Genomic DNA, 17,295 nt, shown 5'->3' with positions numbered 1-17,295 from the left:
GCCTCGCGCCACCGCTCGTGGCGCTCAGTCCACCCGTCCGGTAGCTGGCCCGATGGCGCCCCAACGAAGGGGAGCGCCCAAGACGCCCGATGGCAGCGGAGCGGCGGAAAGGCTGCGGCCTAGCAGGTGGTGGGCAGCGCGCGGAGGGCGCTGGGCTGCGGCGGCGGGGGATGCGGCGGTCGTGCAGCAGGGCCGGGGATTGGGCGAGAGACGCGCGGCGCCACGGTGTGGGCGTGGCACTGAGGGAGGGGCCTAACTGGGAGAGGCGGGGTCCCCGCTGGAGTCGTGTGGGCGCGGCCTACGTGGGAGGGGACTGGCCGGTAGAAGGAGGGGCGGAGCAACCAAGTGGGCTCGGAGTAGATGGGCGGGGCCTAGTCGAGGGCGGGGCGGCTCTGTGGGTATAGGCATGGCCTGACCGGAGCGGCGGGGCGGAACAGCAGTGCGGGCGAGGCCAGGATAGGGAGGGGCGTGTTGTGTCCTGAGGGGGCGTGGCTGGGGCGTGGCCAGGCCGGCCCAGTGGGCTGGGCGTGGCAGGAAAAGGGAGGGGCGTGGTGTGTCCAGTGGGCGACGCCCGTTCTGGGCGTGGCCTCCGGTAGCCCGCCGGGCAGACCCGTGGTCCACGTGGTCCCCAGCACCCCCTCTACACGCGCTCCAGCGGGAGGGGCGAGCTGGGGGGCGCTAGGCCGGGACAGATAGAGGGGTGCTGTGGCTGCCCAGCCTGGGAGGGCTCCGAGGGTGGCCAGGACCTTCCCTCTTCGGTCCGTTCGCGCTCCACTCCCCTGTTCGTACGTGGACGCCCCTGTGGCAGGAGCACAGTCGAAAGCACTTAGAATCGAGGCAGCCGAGGGCCTTTGATTCCCGAGGAATGACTGAGGGGGAGGAAAGCCTCGACCCCCAGCCCTGCCTTGCGTCACGTGCAGGCCCTCCCTCTCATCCACCCCCCGTCAGGAGGACCCCTCTGTTCTCTGGGCCACCCAGCCTCTCCCGACCATTGGGGTAGTGGACAGCTCCGGGCTCTCCGGTTACTAGAACAGGGGCCGCCCCTGTTGTGAGCAGGAAGGTGCTTCTGGAGCACAAGGAGTTGCGGGGACAGGCCCCACCAGGGCCAGAGAGCATGGGCTCAGAACTGAACCATCCGGCAAGCCTATGGGAAAGACACCGCTGTAGCCCCCTCCCCCCTCCCCGGGTAAGGTCAGGAAGCCCACGCTTCTGCTGCCCGCCACCCCACAAAGCGCAGTGGTGGGCACCCTGGAGGCCCACACTCGCAACCAAGGGCCAGCAGCCATGGAATGGTGGCCCCAACTTTGCCCGCTTCCACATGTCCACCAAATGCTCTGGTCCTGCCCGTGCGCGCGGGTCTCTGTGAGCACACGTGGGTGCTGTCCACCAGTGTGCTGGGGGACGAAGTCCCATTCTGCAGCTGCCACAGGCTGGAGAAGGGGTCCGTGTAAGAGACCCCAGCACTAGTAAGAATGGAGGGTGCAGGTCTTCCTGGCACATGGAGGGTGATGGCTGTGCCTGTGTTCTCCTTCAGCACCAGGAAGGACCGGGCCCCGCAGGAGGCCCCAAGGAGGGGGCTGAAGACCGCCGTGCTGGGGGCCTGCGCCACACTCACCGCGCTCCTGCTCTGGAGCCGTATGGGGGGCGACGATGGCGTTACCGAGGTCCTAGCCCACCGCATGGAGGTCCTGCCAGGCAGGTTCATTGAAGTACCCTGCTCTGAGGACTATGACAGCCACCGGAGTTTCGAAGGTACAGTGCCAGCAGGTCCCCGAGGCCCAAAGAGGAAGCCACATGACGAGATGAAATGCAGCAGTGCACTGTGACAGCCTGGACAGCGTGTGTGTGTGTGCGCGCGCACACGCGCGCGTGCCTATGTGAGCGTACGTGCCTGTGTGTTTATGTCTGTGTCTGTGTATGTTTGTGTATGTGTGTCTCCATGTGTTTGTGTGTGAGTGTGTGTGTAAGTTTCTGTGTACCTGTGTGTGCCACTATGTGTGTATCTGGTGTGTGTCTCAGTGCCTTTGTGTGTGTGTCTGTGTGTCGGTTTATGTATGTGTGTCAGTGTATGTGTGTTTGTATGTGTGTGAGTATGTGTGTGTGACTATGTGTATCTGTGTGTCTGTTGGAGGGCCCTGGGACAGTTAACAAGTGTTATTTCCCCTTCGCCAGTGTGGCTAGCCTGCACTACCCACTGTGGCCACTAGATGGCGCCGTTGCTCAGGCGGCCCAAGTCTCCCCTGTAAGGTACACCTGTGAGGTACAGGGATCCGCTAAGCACTAAGCAGGGCTGACCGGGCGAGAGGTGAAGGTGTTCCAGGCTTCGCCGTGTAGGGCCATCCCTAGGGCCACCCCGAGGCCTGGTCCTGGTGTCACGCGGTGCTGTGCTGGGGACAGTACGGCCTCAGAATTATTCGATGCCCCCGCGGCCCGGGCAGCTCTCCAGGGTGCTGAAGTCCGCTGACCCGCAGGAGTGTTGCTCTGCCAGCGAGCAGAGGTGGGGCCCGGGTCATGGCAGACTCAGGGCCTCCTGGCTGCTGTTTTCCGGAACATCTCCGCGCCTCGGTGCCTCTTCACTTTAAAAGTCCTGCCTGGAAGCCAGATAACTGGGAGCTCCTAAAAATCAAACACCTATGCTCATCTAAAGACTTCACCAAAAGAGTAAAAAGACCACCTACAGATTGGGAAAGAATTTTCAGCTATGACGTCTCTGACCAGCGCCTGATCTCTAAAATCTGTATGATTCTGTTAAAACTCAACCATAAAAAAACAAACAACGCAATCAAGAAGTGGGCAAAGGATATGAACATGCACTTCACTAAAGAAGATATTCAGGCAGCTACTAGATACATGAGAAAATGCTCTCGATCATTAGCCGTTAGAGAAATGCAAATTAAAACTGTGATAAGATTCCATCTCACTCCAACAAGGCTGGCACTAATCGAAAAAACACAAAATAAGAAATGTTGGAGAGGCTGTGGAGAGATTGGAACTCTTATACACTGCTGGTGGGAATATAAAATGGTACAACCACTTTGGAAATCTATCTGGCGTTTTCTTAAAAAGTTAGAAATAGAACTACCATACAACCCAGAAATCCCACTCCTCGGAATATACCCTGGAGAAATAAGAGCCTTCACATGAACAGATGTATGCACAGCCATGTTTATTGCAGCTCTGTTTACAATAGCAAAAAGCTGGAAGCAACCAAGGTGTCCATCAACAGATGAATGGTTAAATAAATTGTGGTATATTCACACAATGGAATACTACGCATCGATAAAGAACAGTGACGAATCTGCGAAACATTTCATAACATGGAGGAACCTAGAAGGCATTGTGCTGAGCGAAATTAGAGGCAAAAGGACAAATACTGTATAAGATCACTATTATAAGATCTTGAGAAATAGTATAAACTGAGAAGAACACATACTTTTGTGGTTACGAGGTGGGGAGGGAGGGAGGGTGAGAGAGAGTTATTTACTGATTAGTTAGTAGATAAGAACTACTTTAGGTGAAGGGAAGGACAATACTCAATACACGAAAGGTCAGCTCAACTGGACTGGACCAAAAGCAAAGAAGTTTCCGGGATAAACTGAATGCTTCAAAGGTCAGTGGAGCAAGGGCAGGGGTTTGGGGACTACGGCTTAAGGGGACTTCTAAGTCAATTGGCAAAATAATTCTATCATGAAAACATTCTGCATCCCACTTTGAAATGTGGCATCTGGGGTCTTAAATGCTAACAAGCGGCCATCTAAGATGCATCAATTGGTCTCAACCCACCTGGATCAATGGAGAATGAAGAACACTGAGGTCACACGATAACTATGAGCCCAAGAGACAGAAAGGGCCACATGAACCAGAGACTTACATCATCCTGAGATCAGAAGAACTAGATGGTGCCCGGCCACAACTGATGACTGCCCTGACAGGGAGCACAACAGAGAACCCCTGAGGGAGCAGGAGATCAGTGGGATGCAGACCCCAAATTCTCATAAAAAAACCAGACTTAATGGTCTGACTGAGACTGGAGGAATCCCGGCGGTCATGGTCCCCAAACCTTCTGTTGGCCCAGGACAGGAACCATTCCTGAAGATAACTCATCAGACGTGGAAGGGACTGGACAATGGGTAGGAGAGAGATGCTGATGAAGAGTGAGCTACTTGTATTAGGTGGACACTTGAGACTGTGTTGGCTTCTCCTGTCTGGAGGGGAGATGGGAGGGTAGAGAGGATTAGAAACTGGCAAAATTGTCACGAAAGGAGAGACTAGAAGGGCTGATTCATTAGGGGGAGAGTAAGTGGGAGTATGGAGTAAGGTGTATATAAGCTTATATGTGACAGACTGACTTGATTTGTAAACGTTCACTTAAAGCTCAATAAAAATTGTTTAAAAAAAAAGGAAAGGGAAGCTAGCAGAGAGGGGAGATCTCATACCACCAAGAAAGTAGCACTGGGAACAGAGCATGTCCCTTGGACCCGGGGTTCCTGCACAGAGAAGTTCCTACTTAGGGAGAAGACTGATGAGAAGGCTGACAAAGAGAGAAAACCTCCCCCTGGAGCTGATGCCCTGAGTTTGCACTTTTAGCCTACTTTACTGTGAGGAAATAAATTTGTTAAAGCCATCCAAAAAAAAAAAAAGTCCTGCCTGGGTTTTAAAGACAGAATCTAGTTGATGTTTGTATCCAAAGCTTTGGACTTGAGCCAGGATCGGATTGCAGGCTCTTCCACAAAGGGGCGCTGTTGCGATGCGGAGAGTGACCGTGTTCTCTGCAAGCAGAGGACCCTGGAAGGTGTGTGGTGTAAGCAGGGTGCTGCAGCAAGGGTAGGGACTTTGGGGTTTTCTCAGGGGTCAGGAAAGTGCACATGTTTCCAACCTCTTTCCCTCTGAGTGCTGCAGGATTCGAGGGGCAGGAGGAGGAGGAGGGCAAGCAGTGTGGGATGCGGCAAAGAAACAGGGCAGTGGCCCTCCGCAAGGCCACAAAGGACATGACTATAGTGATGCCGAGTTGTGGGTGGGCCTGCGAGCAACCAAACTGCCATCCATGGTGCTCAGGGACGTCACCAGGCGTCTGTCTGTGTGCTGCCTGCGAGGACTGGGGAAAGCTCCAGTGCTTCCAGAACATTCTCACCAGTGTGGGGTGCCCAGGAGAGCACAGGCACCTGGTTAAACTCAAACTCCAGACATACTGCATGGGACAAATGTGTGCAAAAATGACTGTCACTCGTCTGAAATTAGAACTTAACTGGTGCCCTGTGGCCCATGTGCTTGGCCTGTAGCAGCCCTCGTGCCATGGACATACCCCACTGGCCCTCCATGGTGTCTGAGGCCCTCAGTTGCACCATGACAAGGCCACTGGGAGCTGGACCCCGCGAGTCTGCCCCACCTGGGGCTTACCCTTCCAGCTTTGGAGTCACCTGGCTCACCCTGGCCTTGTCTCTCTCCAGGGTGCACCCCTAGGAAGTGTGGCCGTGGCATCTCAGACGTGGTCATCAGCAGGGAGGAGGCAGTGCAGATCCGCAGGTAATGGACTCTGTGCCGGGAGAGTCCCTGAGATAAACAAGCAGGAAAGGGCTGGTGAAAGAGTTATTACCCAATTTTTTTTCCGTTTATTTAAAATAAGATTTCCCTGTGTGCTTCCAAGGGAAAGGGTGGGACTCCAGATTCCTGGGGCAAAAGGCTGTTGCTCTGAGTGATGTGGTTACAGACAGAATGTTCCAGAGGCCCGGCATCCCTCCAAGGACAAGGTCAAGGATGAAGCTGTCCTCATCAGCTTTCAGGGCTCCAGCACACACCGTGTGGCAGAGCTGCCATGCCCTCTGAGCCGTGGCAGGTGGTTGTTGCATGGTGGTTCAGTCTGTAAGCTGGCGAGGGTGCTGTCCTTCACCTGTCCAGGCCGTACTCAGCCTGCTGACATCAAGCTCACTCAGGAGTGTTGGCACCTCAGCGTTTCCTTGCTGGTGTTTTTAAAACAGATCTTAGAGGAGAGCTTTGAGTTTCCAACTCATGTTTGGCCCAAGGCCAAGTGTAAAGAAGTGGGATTACTGGGTTTATTTGGGGCCGACTATACCTGAGTCACAGTTCTGCTGAGGCACCTGGTGCTCTCGGTGTCTCCTGTAACACGGGGTGGGAGGCCCTCTCGGGACCCAGCGGCCGAGCCCCAGGGTGTCTTCTTCCCCTCTGGGGGCAGGTGGTCGACAGGCTGTCCTTAGTCAGCCTATGAGAGCCAGAGAGGAGGGAGGCTGTAGCCTACAGCCTCCAGACAGTTCAGCCATCCACAGATCTGAGGCCCACCTGTGCTGGAAAAGAATCTTGATGTTAAAAAGCTGAGCCCAGTTGTCTCTGAACCGTTAGGCATGAGATTAACAAGTCGCCAGTTTTGAATGTTGAGTCCTTTGGTCTAAACACTTGTTTATGACATAATGTTAAGCAGGCAAAATCTCCTGACGTTATGTTAACCGTGCTGACTGATGTTTGCTTGATGCTTGCTCGATGCGCTGTAAGTGACGCTGTCAGCTGCGTTCTGACCTGACCCTCTCTCCCTGCAGCATCGCGGAGAAGGGCTTGTCCCTGGGAGGATCAGACGGTGGGGTGAGTGCGTCTGCTTCTAGCCCCTCTTGTCTCCTCAGCTCTGTGCTCACATTGAGGGAAGGAGGCCCCAGAGGAGCAGGCTCTGCCCTGCCACCATGCGGCTGGCCCCTGGGTTCCCCCACAGCCCTTTCACTGACCCTAGTGGCTAACACCCTGGGGAGCTGAGGAGGAACAAGCATGTCCTTAAGAAAAGGCTGTGTCCTCAGAAATGCCAGACTGCCTCTAGGGTCCATCACAGCTACCTGGTCCAGGTCACCTTTGTGTTCCAGATACTTGGCCAGTGGGGTTCTGGTGGTTGAACTGGGGGGATCCAGTGGTCAGGCGGGGGTGGTGAACAGCATGGAGCAATTGGAGGATGCAGTGTGGAAACCACAGGGACCCTTGGCCACAGGAACCCCCAAGCTGTAGGGACCCTGAACCACAGGGAACCCCAAGCCACAGGGATTCTCCGGCTGCAAGCCCCTGGAGTCCTGGTGCGGGGCTGTCTCCCACCATGGGAGAGGGCTGTGTGTTTGGTCTCCTGCCCTCGCCTTTGGGAGACCCAGCCCTGCTGAAGTCCTGACGACCTTGAATGCATGCACCTGTGGCCCCTGAGGGTGGATTTCCTGGCTCAGGTGGAGCTGTGAGACCATACGCTCTTGTCCCTGAGCACTGGGGATCACTTTTGACTTAGCGCCAGCACACGGGCCCTAATCGCCTGCGCATTTGACCTTTGGGAGTATCGTTGTAAACGTCACTAGAAATCCCAAGTATTTCCAATCGTCTTCGTGACTTTATGTTTATTCTGCAAACCGACTTCTCCTGAGTTCTGAAAACCAAGCTTGTCCTTTCATTTCGGTTGAGTTTAGTTCAGGGGGATGTTTAAACCTACCGAGAGCACAGCTGTCCTTTACTCTTTCCTCAGCCTTGACTCCAGAGTTGTATTGTGCTGAGTCAGCCAGGTTTGACGCCTCTGAGTTCAGTTACCATTTACGAAGCCCAAATTGAATTCAAACCTCGGCTGCACTGCATCAGTGAGGAAAGAGCAGAGAACGTGTCTTCGTTGCTTCACCCCATCTGGCAGGTGTGAGACGCAGCCACCTGTAGATTTGGCTTGTGCTTAGAGAGAGAAAAAAAAAAAAATTTTTTTTTTTTCTCTCTCACGGCTTATAAGGCTGACCAGCTTCCCCAGGCTCGTTGGCCATCTTGCTTCTTGTTCTGTGAAATATTGCTTCTTTGCCCGTTTCGTCTAGTGCCTCTTTGTATTGATGTTTAGCAGTTCTTCATGCATTTTAGATACTGATCTTTGTTGGCTGTATGTGTTGAAATGTCTCCCCCACTTTGTGGCTTGTCTTTTTGCTCTTTTTTATCACTCCTTTTGAAGACCAGAAGCTCTCATGTTTCAGTGTTGTTGAGTCTTTGACCTTCTCCTTTGTGATTTGTACTTTTTGCGTCTTATTAAAGAAATCTTTTCATATCCAGAATCACAAAGTTATTACCTTATTATAACATTTTAAACTTCTGCTTTTCCTGGATTATTTTTGTATGCAGAGGGAGGCAGGGATACAATTTCATTTTTTCCTCCCAGGACCCCACTGTTTTCCCAGAGCTATTTAAAGAGGGGTCTGTCCCTCCCATTTGTCAAATGTCGACTTTTCCCATGTGCGGGGTCTGCCTCTAGGCTCCATGTTTGTGTTCGTTTCTCCCTCGTCCCACCCTGCCTCACCTACCATCACATCTGATATCTCTGAGGCATATCCCCTCACCATGTCCTTTTTTTCAGAACCGTTTGTGTCCTTCTTGGCCCTTTGCTTTTTCGTATAGGATTTGGAATGATCTTGCAGATCCCAAAAATGCTCCGTTAGCATTTGTGTTGGAATTGTGCCACTTGTGTAGGTCCACACAGGGAGAAACTCCCTTTGGTAACCATGAATGTGGTCTGGTTCTTGAGCCCTCTTTAACATTTATTAGTACAGTTTATACTTTAATAAAGGGCTTGAACGTATTTTAGTAAGGTGTTCTGCCTTTTTTATTCTTGTAATAGTGGTACAATTTCTTAACTGGCAGTTTTGCTGCTTGTTGTTGGTATATGGAAATGCTGTTAGCTTTTGAGTATCAATACTGTAACCAGCAACTTGGCCGCACTGTCCTGTTAACCCTAATATCTTGTCTGTGCATTCTTTTGGGTTTTCTGAGAAGAGAATCATGTTATCTGTGAATAATGACAGTTTCAGTTTTTACTTTCCGATTTTTCATTTTGTCTCCTGTCTTTATTGCACTGATGAGATTCCTTATAATTTTGAACAGATTTGGTGATGACGGACTTTCTGCATCTTCCCTCGTTTTTAGTGTTTTTCCACCCAGTGTGATGTTCACCATAGACTTTTGGCAGACGTTCCTTATCAGGATAAAGACATGCCTTTTATTTCTTGTTTGCTATGAGTTTTTATCATGATGCAAATGGAAGGGGACAGAGGCCTGTCACCAGGCTGCTGCTGCCCGACTCACAGCTTCCATCTTTCCAGGCCTCCATTCTGGACCTGCACTCCGGGGCCCTGTCTGTGGGGAAGCACTTCGTGAACCTCTACAGGTGAGAGTCGGGGTGCACTGGTCCCAACACCTGTCACAGGTGGATTCCAGAGTGAGTTTTTCTGTCCTGGGAGGGAGTGCCAAGCACTGGGCTGCAGGACCGCCCCCTCCCTGGGGCCTGTGTGCCTGGGTAGAGCCTGTTCACACACCTTGGGAATCAGGGCAGGGAAACGGGAATCTGCTGAGGGTCTTCGACTGTCACTGCCAGGGGCCGAGGGAAGCAGAGGGATTGTCCCTGATCCCAGTAAATGTTGTCCTCACCCTTATTAGGTACTGGTCTCCCTCTCCTTCCTCCTCCTTTCCTCATTCCTTCCCTCCTTTCATTTTTAGATCGAAAGTTATTATCATAAAAATTGAGTAGCTTTCAGATAAAAAGAACAAGCTGATTTTTAGGGAATTACCTGGTTTTTTTTTGTTTTGTTTTGTTTTTTACCTGGTTAGCTGGAGGAAAGACTGAATTTAGAGCAAATAAAGAAAAGATTAATAAAATGTTATAGTTGTTAAAATCCTTTATTTTTTCACAGGTACTTTGGGGATAAAATACAAAGTGTCTTCTCAGAAGAGGACTTCCAGTTATACCGGTGAGAAGGCAGCAAGCGAGACTGAGCTGTGTGTAGTTGCATGTGGAGGGCAGTGGGTGTGCTGTAGCCGGGGTGGAATCAGAGACCCCGCTGGACGGGCTGTTGGTTAATCTTCAGGCCATCCGTGAGCTCTTCCTGGCCAGACTCCTTAGGGCCAGTTTATAAACCTGAAGTGGATTAGGGCGTGCCTTTGACCAGTGTCTTAAGCTGGGTTCTCTAGAGACGCAAAATCAATAAAGCGGAAAGAGAGAGGTTTATATCAAGGAAATGGCTCACGCGGTTGTAGAGGCTGCAACCTCCCAAGTCTGTGGGTCAGGCTGGAGGCTTCTCCTAATTCACATAGCCGTAGGGGCTGGTGAACCCAAAATCAGCAGGTCAGACAGCAGACCTCTGGCTCACAGACTGTGGAGACCCACAGTCCCAAGATCAGCAGGCAAGATGGCAGGTAAGCTTGCTAGCTCAAGTCCCATGAACAGAAGGTCAGACTAACAGGAGCCAGCTGCAGTATCCAGAGCCCACCAACCTTGCCAAAAAGTCCACCTGTGTTGGATACAGGCCACACCGCCAAGGAAACTCCCTTTCAACTCATTGGCAACTCACGGTAGATCCCATCATGGAGGCGATCACATCATCATATGACCAGCAAATTACACCATAACTGACAAACCACTGAGACCCATGGCCAGCCCAAGTTGACACACAACCACACATCTTCAAGGACATGTCTGAACTCCGGGGTGGGCAGCTTGCTGTGCATGAATCGGTGGGAAAACCTGGTGACCTGGATGCATGTCCGACAGAGTGGCAACACAGCAGCTCTTCTGCCTTCATTACAGGATGACATACTGGTGAATATTTTGGTTGTTTTCTTTAAAAACAACCATTTAAAAATATCTTACTGGAGGAGCCTTTGTTGTTGAGACGCAGTGGCTGGGCCAAATGTAGCTGACGACCGCAAAAACTGGCAGCTGTCTGTACCCACGCAGAGCCCATCCCCACAGGACGGCCAACGTCAGAGCTTCATAGTTTAAGGTAGTTGGGATCCACACGTGGCTGTTAGAAATACTGCAGAGAGGTCCTGCCATGTAGCCTCACCTAGCTTCCCCGTGGTGACAGCTTGCAGAGCCGCAGCACAGTAATGCTGCCCCAGGAGATGGACACCGACATACTCACTGCTCTCCTTCAGTTCTCCCCAACTTCACCGATTGTGTGAGTGTGTGTTTGAGTGTGTTTGTGGGTGTGTATCTTTGTGTGTCAATGTGTGAGTGTGTATGTTCGTGTGTGATCGAGTGTCTATGTGTGTCTGTGTGACTGTCTCTGTGAGTGTGTGTGTCTGTGTAACAGCATGTGTATCTGTGTGTGTGTCTGTGTGCGTGTGTCTTTGTGTGAGTGCATCTCTGTGTGCATGTGTCTCTATGTGCATGTGTGTTAACTTCTGTACCATTTTATCTCTGTGGGCTCATGTATCCACCACTACAGACAAGACAGAGCATCCCATCACCGCAGGGATTCTCAGTGTTGCCTTTTATATGCCCTCACCCTCTCTCCCCACCCCTAACTGCCAGGGGTCATTTTTACCACAAACCTCATTGCCTGGGAACACAGCTGGCATTTTACCTTTATCATGTTTCCAAGGAAACAGCTGGAGAGTGAAAGGGTTTTGATTAACTCTTTGTGCCTGGCTTAGTAATCTAGGCTGCTATGACAGAAATAACCACATGGATGGCTTTAACAAACAGAAATTTATTTTCTCACAGTTAGGAGGCTGGAAGTCCAAATTCAGGGCAACAGCTCTAGTGGAAGTCCTTCTCTCTGTGTCGGCTCTGGGGGAAGGTCTTCCTCTCTTCCACTTTTTTCCTGGTTCCTTGGAGATCTCCATGTGGTTTGGTATCAGTCTTCCCCATCTCTGCTTCTCTAACTTGCTTGTTTAATCTCTTTTATATCTCAAAAGAGATAGACTCAAGACACACCCTATACTAACCCTACCTCATTTACATAGCAAAGACAACCCATTCCCAAATGAGATTATAACCACAGGCACAGAGGTTAGGATTTACAACACATATTTTTGGGGGGACGCAATTCAATCCATAATAGCGCCCAATTTGTACTGGCAAAAAGTGGTACAGTTACTTAACACCACACCCTAGGATACACTCACGGTTTAGCCTAATTGTTGCAAGATGTCAAGACAGCAAGTGAGAGTACCAAGATGTGGGCCCCATTCAGTCCTCGTGGCCACCTTGCCACATCGGGTCAGGAGAGCCCCAGTCACCTGTTGTCCTCGGAGGACTGGCCGTTCTGTGTGCATCAGTAGAGAATGTGCAGTGCTTTGGTGTTGGTAAGCTCCAAAACTGATGAGGCATAAAGTGAGGACCTAGAATGGAGAGACCACAGAGTGGGTTCTTGTATTCCGGGTAAGTAGCTTAAGTACCAATCTTCCGAGCCTGCGGGGGACAGAGAGGATGTGGACTTAGTTAGAAATCCCTGCAGCCTGGACCATCTTCCTGGCTTATGCAGAGTACAAGGCAGAATCGGTGCAAATTGAGACAGAGCTTGCCTCCCTGCCGCGAGAACCAAGCTGAAGTTTCAATAAATGGTGTGAATGGCTCACCATTGCCATGTGCAAGTGTCCTTGCAGATGGTGCTCAAAAGAGAGTTAAAGGTTGAAAATGCTAACACAGATTTCACCAGAATGGCAGTTACGTGCTGCTCAAGTTTAGGATTCATATCAAGAAGATCTGTGATCATAAATGAGAAAAAATAGGAAGAACTCAACCAATCAGAGTCTCACACAGTGAAGCATTAAAACAGCTGAAAATGCCTGAGACTTGAAGATCTAGATGGTGCCCAGCTACCACCAATGACTGTCCTGACAGGGAACACAACAGAGAGTCCCTGATGGAGCAGGAGAAATTGGGGTGCAGAACTCAAATTCTAGTAAAAAGACCAGACTTAATGGTCTGACCGAGACTGGAGGAACCCCAGAAGACATGACCCCCAAACTCTGTTAACTCAGAACTAAAACCATTCCTGAAGCCAGCTCTTCAGACAAAGAATAGACTGGACTATAATGATACTCGTGAAGAGTGTGCTTCTTAGTTTAAATAGATACATGAGACTAAATGGGAAGCTTCTGGCTGGAGGCAAGATGATAGGCAGAAATGGACAGGAAATCCGGGGTGGAAGCGAGGAGTGTGCACTCACATCATGGGGATAGCAGCTAGGGTGGCATAATGACGTGCGTATGAATTTTTGTATAAGAAACTAACTTGAGTGGTAAACTTTCACCTGAAGCACAATTAAAAAAAAAAAAAAAGCTGAAGATATATTATCAAAGAGTGTTTATAAAGCTAATGAAAATGGAAACCACCACCAGAATTTTTTTTTACGTTATCCGTTCTATAGTTAAAAGTAATTGAGCATTTTTTAAACATAAAAAAATATTATCACCGTGCAATGTTGAACATCGTGTAATCTCAATTTACGGTCTCGATTGTTGCAAAACATGTGTTTATTGAAACAAGGAAGCAGTGTTTTTGAGACACCCCCAAATTCAGGCAGTAACATCTCAGCCATTGTTTTACAGCGTCAACTGTTTCCATGAAAGAATTCTGATGATTTGCTTAAAATGTAAAATTCACGACTTTATTGATCTCATGGAGTTGGGAGGAACGGAGGCTGAAGTATCAAACTTTACAGTTCAAGAGCAACGTTTCCGTGTGAAATATTTACACGAGGACCTAGTTGGGTTGTTCTAGAGACGGCATCAGTGTAATGCCGGGCGGAGTAGGGTTTGCCAGACATTTTAATTTGGCTCTAAGCGATTCTGTCCAGCTACTTCTGGGTGCGTGGTGGAAGACATAAACCCCCAAGTCACACCCAGTCATTCCTCCTTGCCGATTGTAATTAAAGGGCAGAGACAGTGGACATTTGAGGGGCAGAAGCTGGGATAGTGAAGCGTGGAGACCGCCTGTCCCCTGGGCCCCCGCGTGCTGGGCCGCATCAAACCTGGAGCAGTCGTTGTGACAGAACCCCAGAAACGGAGCATGGAGTCACCCACAGAGGCACAGCATTGTCCTTTCTCTCCAAGACAGAGACGTTTGGCTAAGGAAAGTGGCACTGAGGTGACTGGTAATGAGGGTGATTGCACCCACAGGCACAGGGGGGACAGCCTGAAGAAAGAGGGGGACAGCGTGAAGATAGAGGGGGGACAGCATGAAGAATCACCCACAGGCACGGGGGGACAGCCTGAAGACAGAGGGGGACAGCGTGAAGACAGAGGGAGGACAGCATAAAGACAGGAGGGATGGCGTGAAGATGGGGGGACAGTGTGAAGAGGAGCAGAGACTATTACAGAAACAAAGAGAAGGGGTCTGCCGTAAGCGGCAACACTAAGTGAAATGCCCATTTCAAGAGGAGAAGATCCGATATCCAGATTCTTACGTGGAAGTGTGTTTGTGACTGATGGGATATGGAGGAGTTTTAGCATCTTGTAGTATAGCTTTTAGGGTCTTTCAGTTTCCTGAACCCCAAAACTTGGCGAAATGCTGTTTGCAAAGCTTCCAGGTTTGAAAGTGAACAAAAATTAAGAAAATTAAGCCAACTGAATAAATGACATTCCTGTAAATAATTTTTATGACTTGGATGATAACAAGGATAGTGAATACATACCTATCTCCCACCATATTAAAGGGTTAGAAACATTTTGCATTTCAGCAGAAGTTCTGTGAACGTATTACCAAGATAAAGGCTCTGCTTACAGGACTACAGGCCTCCCAGTGACTGCCACTTTAAGGGGGTCACTGAAGCATCCAGTGAGGCCCTGTTTAGAACCCTTGTCTAGACAGGAACACTGTTTAGCTAGTGACGGCCAAGATGAGAGATGACCAGTGGTTTGGAAATGTTGGGATAATTTATGTGGCATTTGGTACATGGTGTTAGGATTTAGTTATTACAGATTCCGTATGTGTATGCATAGCTATGTATGTAGGTAGTTAGGTATGTGTGCATGCCTGTGAGTATGCATGTATGCAGTGTGTGCATGCATGTGGGTTGTGTGCGTGTACACAGGCACATAGTGTGTGCACATGGGGTATGTATGTAAACATGCAGGTAGTGTGCATTAATGTGGGTACATGCATGTAGACATGTATGTTGTGTGTGCATGTGGGTATATATGTACATATGCATGTAGGTGTGTGTATGTAGGTATGTCTATGTACACATGTATGTAGGTATGTGTATGCATATATGTATGTATTATATATGTGCCTAGGTACAATTCAGCTTAGCAAATGCTTATTTTGTTAGTCATTATTTCTACAAACAATTGACCATCAGGGTCCTGGTTATACATATAATATTCCATCTGTGTGAGGATGCCACATGTGTGTGTGCGTGTGTACACATGTATGTGTGCATGTATATACGCACATGAGTATGTGTGTGCGTATGTATAAATGCTGTATGTGTGTGGGTCCACGCACACCCATGTGCCTCTTTACCTTCCTGACTTCCTCCTATTCGTTCCTTTGTTCAGTGTGGCCCCACGGAGCCTCGTGGGGACTATGGTAGGAGTCTCCCCCGAGGGCAGTGCTGCCCCAGGTGACACATATGTCCTTTAACTGCAGGGATGTGCGGCAGAAAGTGCAGCTCACCATCGCTGAAGCCTTTGGCATCAGTGCATCCTTGCTGTACCTGACGAAGCCCACCTTCTTCTCCCGGATCAACACCACGGAGGCCCGGACAGCACATGATGAGTACTGGCATGCGCACGTTGACAAGGTGGGCAGGGCCAAGGGGCAGCCTGGGTCCACGGGGCAGGGCCGAGGAGCAGCCTGGGTCCACGGGACAGGGCCGAGGGGCAGCCTGGGTCCATGGGGCAGGGCCGAGGGGGAGCCTGGGTCCACGGGGCAGGGCTGAGGGGCAGCCTGGGTTCATGGCGCTGGGCTGAGGGGCAGCCAGCTCACCTATGCTCATGGGGTGGGAGCAGCCCACAGCCCGTGCACAGGATTTGGCTTAAGCCTCCTCCTCTGCTACACTGACCTTTTGGGAGCTTCCCTAGTGTTTTAGGGGTATACCTAAATCTTGTTGATGCTGGTGAGAAAATAAAACTTGTTATCATGTGATGGTGGTGAGAAACAGTCCTGAAATGCGCTATGCAATAGTGAAGCCTCTGGTTATCCACCCTGTCTGTCTGTTCACAGTTATGTGGAACCCCCGCACCCACCCCGAGTGGAATGTAAGGGTAGCTATGCAGTGTTCCCACCAGCCTTTCCAAACCACTGGACACTAGCGGGTGCTGCCAGCCATCTCCCCTGGCCCCAGCCCGCTTGCTCCGGCCACTTCTTGCCTTTTCCCGTGACAGCGCCTCCAGGGAAGGCCGCCCCCTTTTCTCATCTCACTTTTTATTTTCACTGTCCAGCCTCCCACCCCAAGGGCCCAATCATGGGAACAATTTCTCAACCACTCCAACTCACACCAGATTCATCCATTCTTGATCTCCTGTTGTTCTTTAAGCCACAGTCACCCTAATCGATGGTCTTGATTGTCCCCTAATTGAACCCGTGTCCCTATTGGCATTTGCTCTAGTGAGGTCAGCGGTCAGTGCTCCCAGCATAGTGCCTGGAGCCCTGGCAAGGAGATTGACCTGAGGGACTTATCCCAGGTTTTGTGGGTCACCAAGCTTGGGTGTGCTGAATAATCCTTGACAGGTTCCAGGTGCCTGCCACAGATTTCCTGCTGGTGGGAAGGTGCAGGGATAAGTGAAAATGGACGCTGTCCAGAATGGGGTTAAAGGCAGTCCGCACGGTCACACATGCCTTGTGAATTAGGCTGACTCATCCCTCTGGGCACCTTTGTGATGCAGAATCACCGCGGACTTGCGGCCATTGGCCAGCGTCCTGGCCATACCTGTCTGTCCTTCCAGTTGAGCAGTTTTGCTGTTGTCATGCTTCTGGCTTAAGTGCCAGATGCTCCTGGAGAGATGGGCGGGCGGAGGCCAGCATGTCTGCTGGAATGTCCTCCACAATGCAGGGCCACCAGCTAGGTTTTCCTCCTGAATATTCCCTCCATTCTGTGTCAGAGTGCATCCACCTTGTCCCCCTGCCACAGACCTTCCCTCCGAACTTTGCTTTCTCCCTCCCAACCTCCTCTCCCTGAGAGGATCGCCTATAGCATGGTGGAGGGATAACGTCCTGAACTTCAGTCCTTGGAACCTTTCATTATTCGTTATCTCTTAGCCTAGACTCACTAATTGAGTGATTCATTAGACTGGAATATGTTATTACGTGATTAAAATTCTTTGTACGTCATGATCTTTGTGTGGACAAAATGTCACATCTCACTAGTTTCTTTCCTTAATTAACTAGGTATTGGTTTGTGTGAGTGTTCTTATGTAACATCTGCTGGAAATACCACCTTCTTTGCAGGTTATAAACTCTTCAACTCCACTTCAGCAATCTAAATGTGATTTTAAATCAAACCTTTAAAATTACCATGTTTAAAACAACTCCTTCGTATACCACCCCTTATCTGCAATAAGTTTGGAAGA

At 50.3% G+C, this 17,295-nt stretch overlaps 1 protein-coding gene across 2 annotated transcripts in view; it reads left to right on the top strand.

Moving 5' to 3' along the window:
- The first annotated feature begins 41 nt into the window (after positions 1-41).
- The window catches only part of OGFOD3 (2-oxoglutarate and iron dependent oxygenase domain containing 3), a 36,400-nt gene continuing 19,146 nt past the window's right edge, over positions 42-17,295 (top strand). Inside the window, exons 1-7 of one of the 2 annotated variants that reach the window (XM_049859373.1) lie at positions 42-126; positions 1,535-1,752; positions 5,448-5,523; positions 6,549-6,591; positions 9,081-9,160; positions 9,684-9,740; positions 15,374-15,527. In XM_049859373.1, the coding sequence (XP_049715330.1) occupies positions 53-126; positions 1,535-1,752; positions 5,448-5,523; positions 6,549-6,591; positions 9,081-9,160; positions 9,684-9,740; positions 15,374-15,527 (702 nt within the window). In that variant the 5' untranslated portion in view covers positions 42-52. The remainder of the gene's footprint in view (positions 127-1,534; positions 1,753-5,447; positions 5,524-6,548; positions 6,592-9,080; positions 9,161-9,683; positions 9,741-15,373; positions 15,528-17,295) is intronic. The other variant, XM_049859374.1, reaches the window with a different exon arrangement.

This window comes from Elephas maximus, chromosome 19, assembly GCF_024166365.1.
Source record: "Elephas maximus indicus isolate mEleMax1 chromosome 19, mEleMax1 primary haplotype, whole genome shotgun sequence".
Lineage (NCBI taxonomy): Eukaryota > Metazoa > Chordata > Mammalia > Proboscidea > Elephantidae > Elephas > Elephas maximus.
Note: the sequence above shows the minus strand (reverse complement) of the source record. Positions and strands in the feature narration are given on the sequence as shown.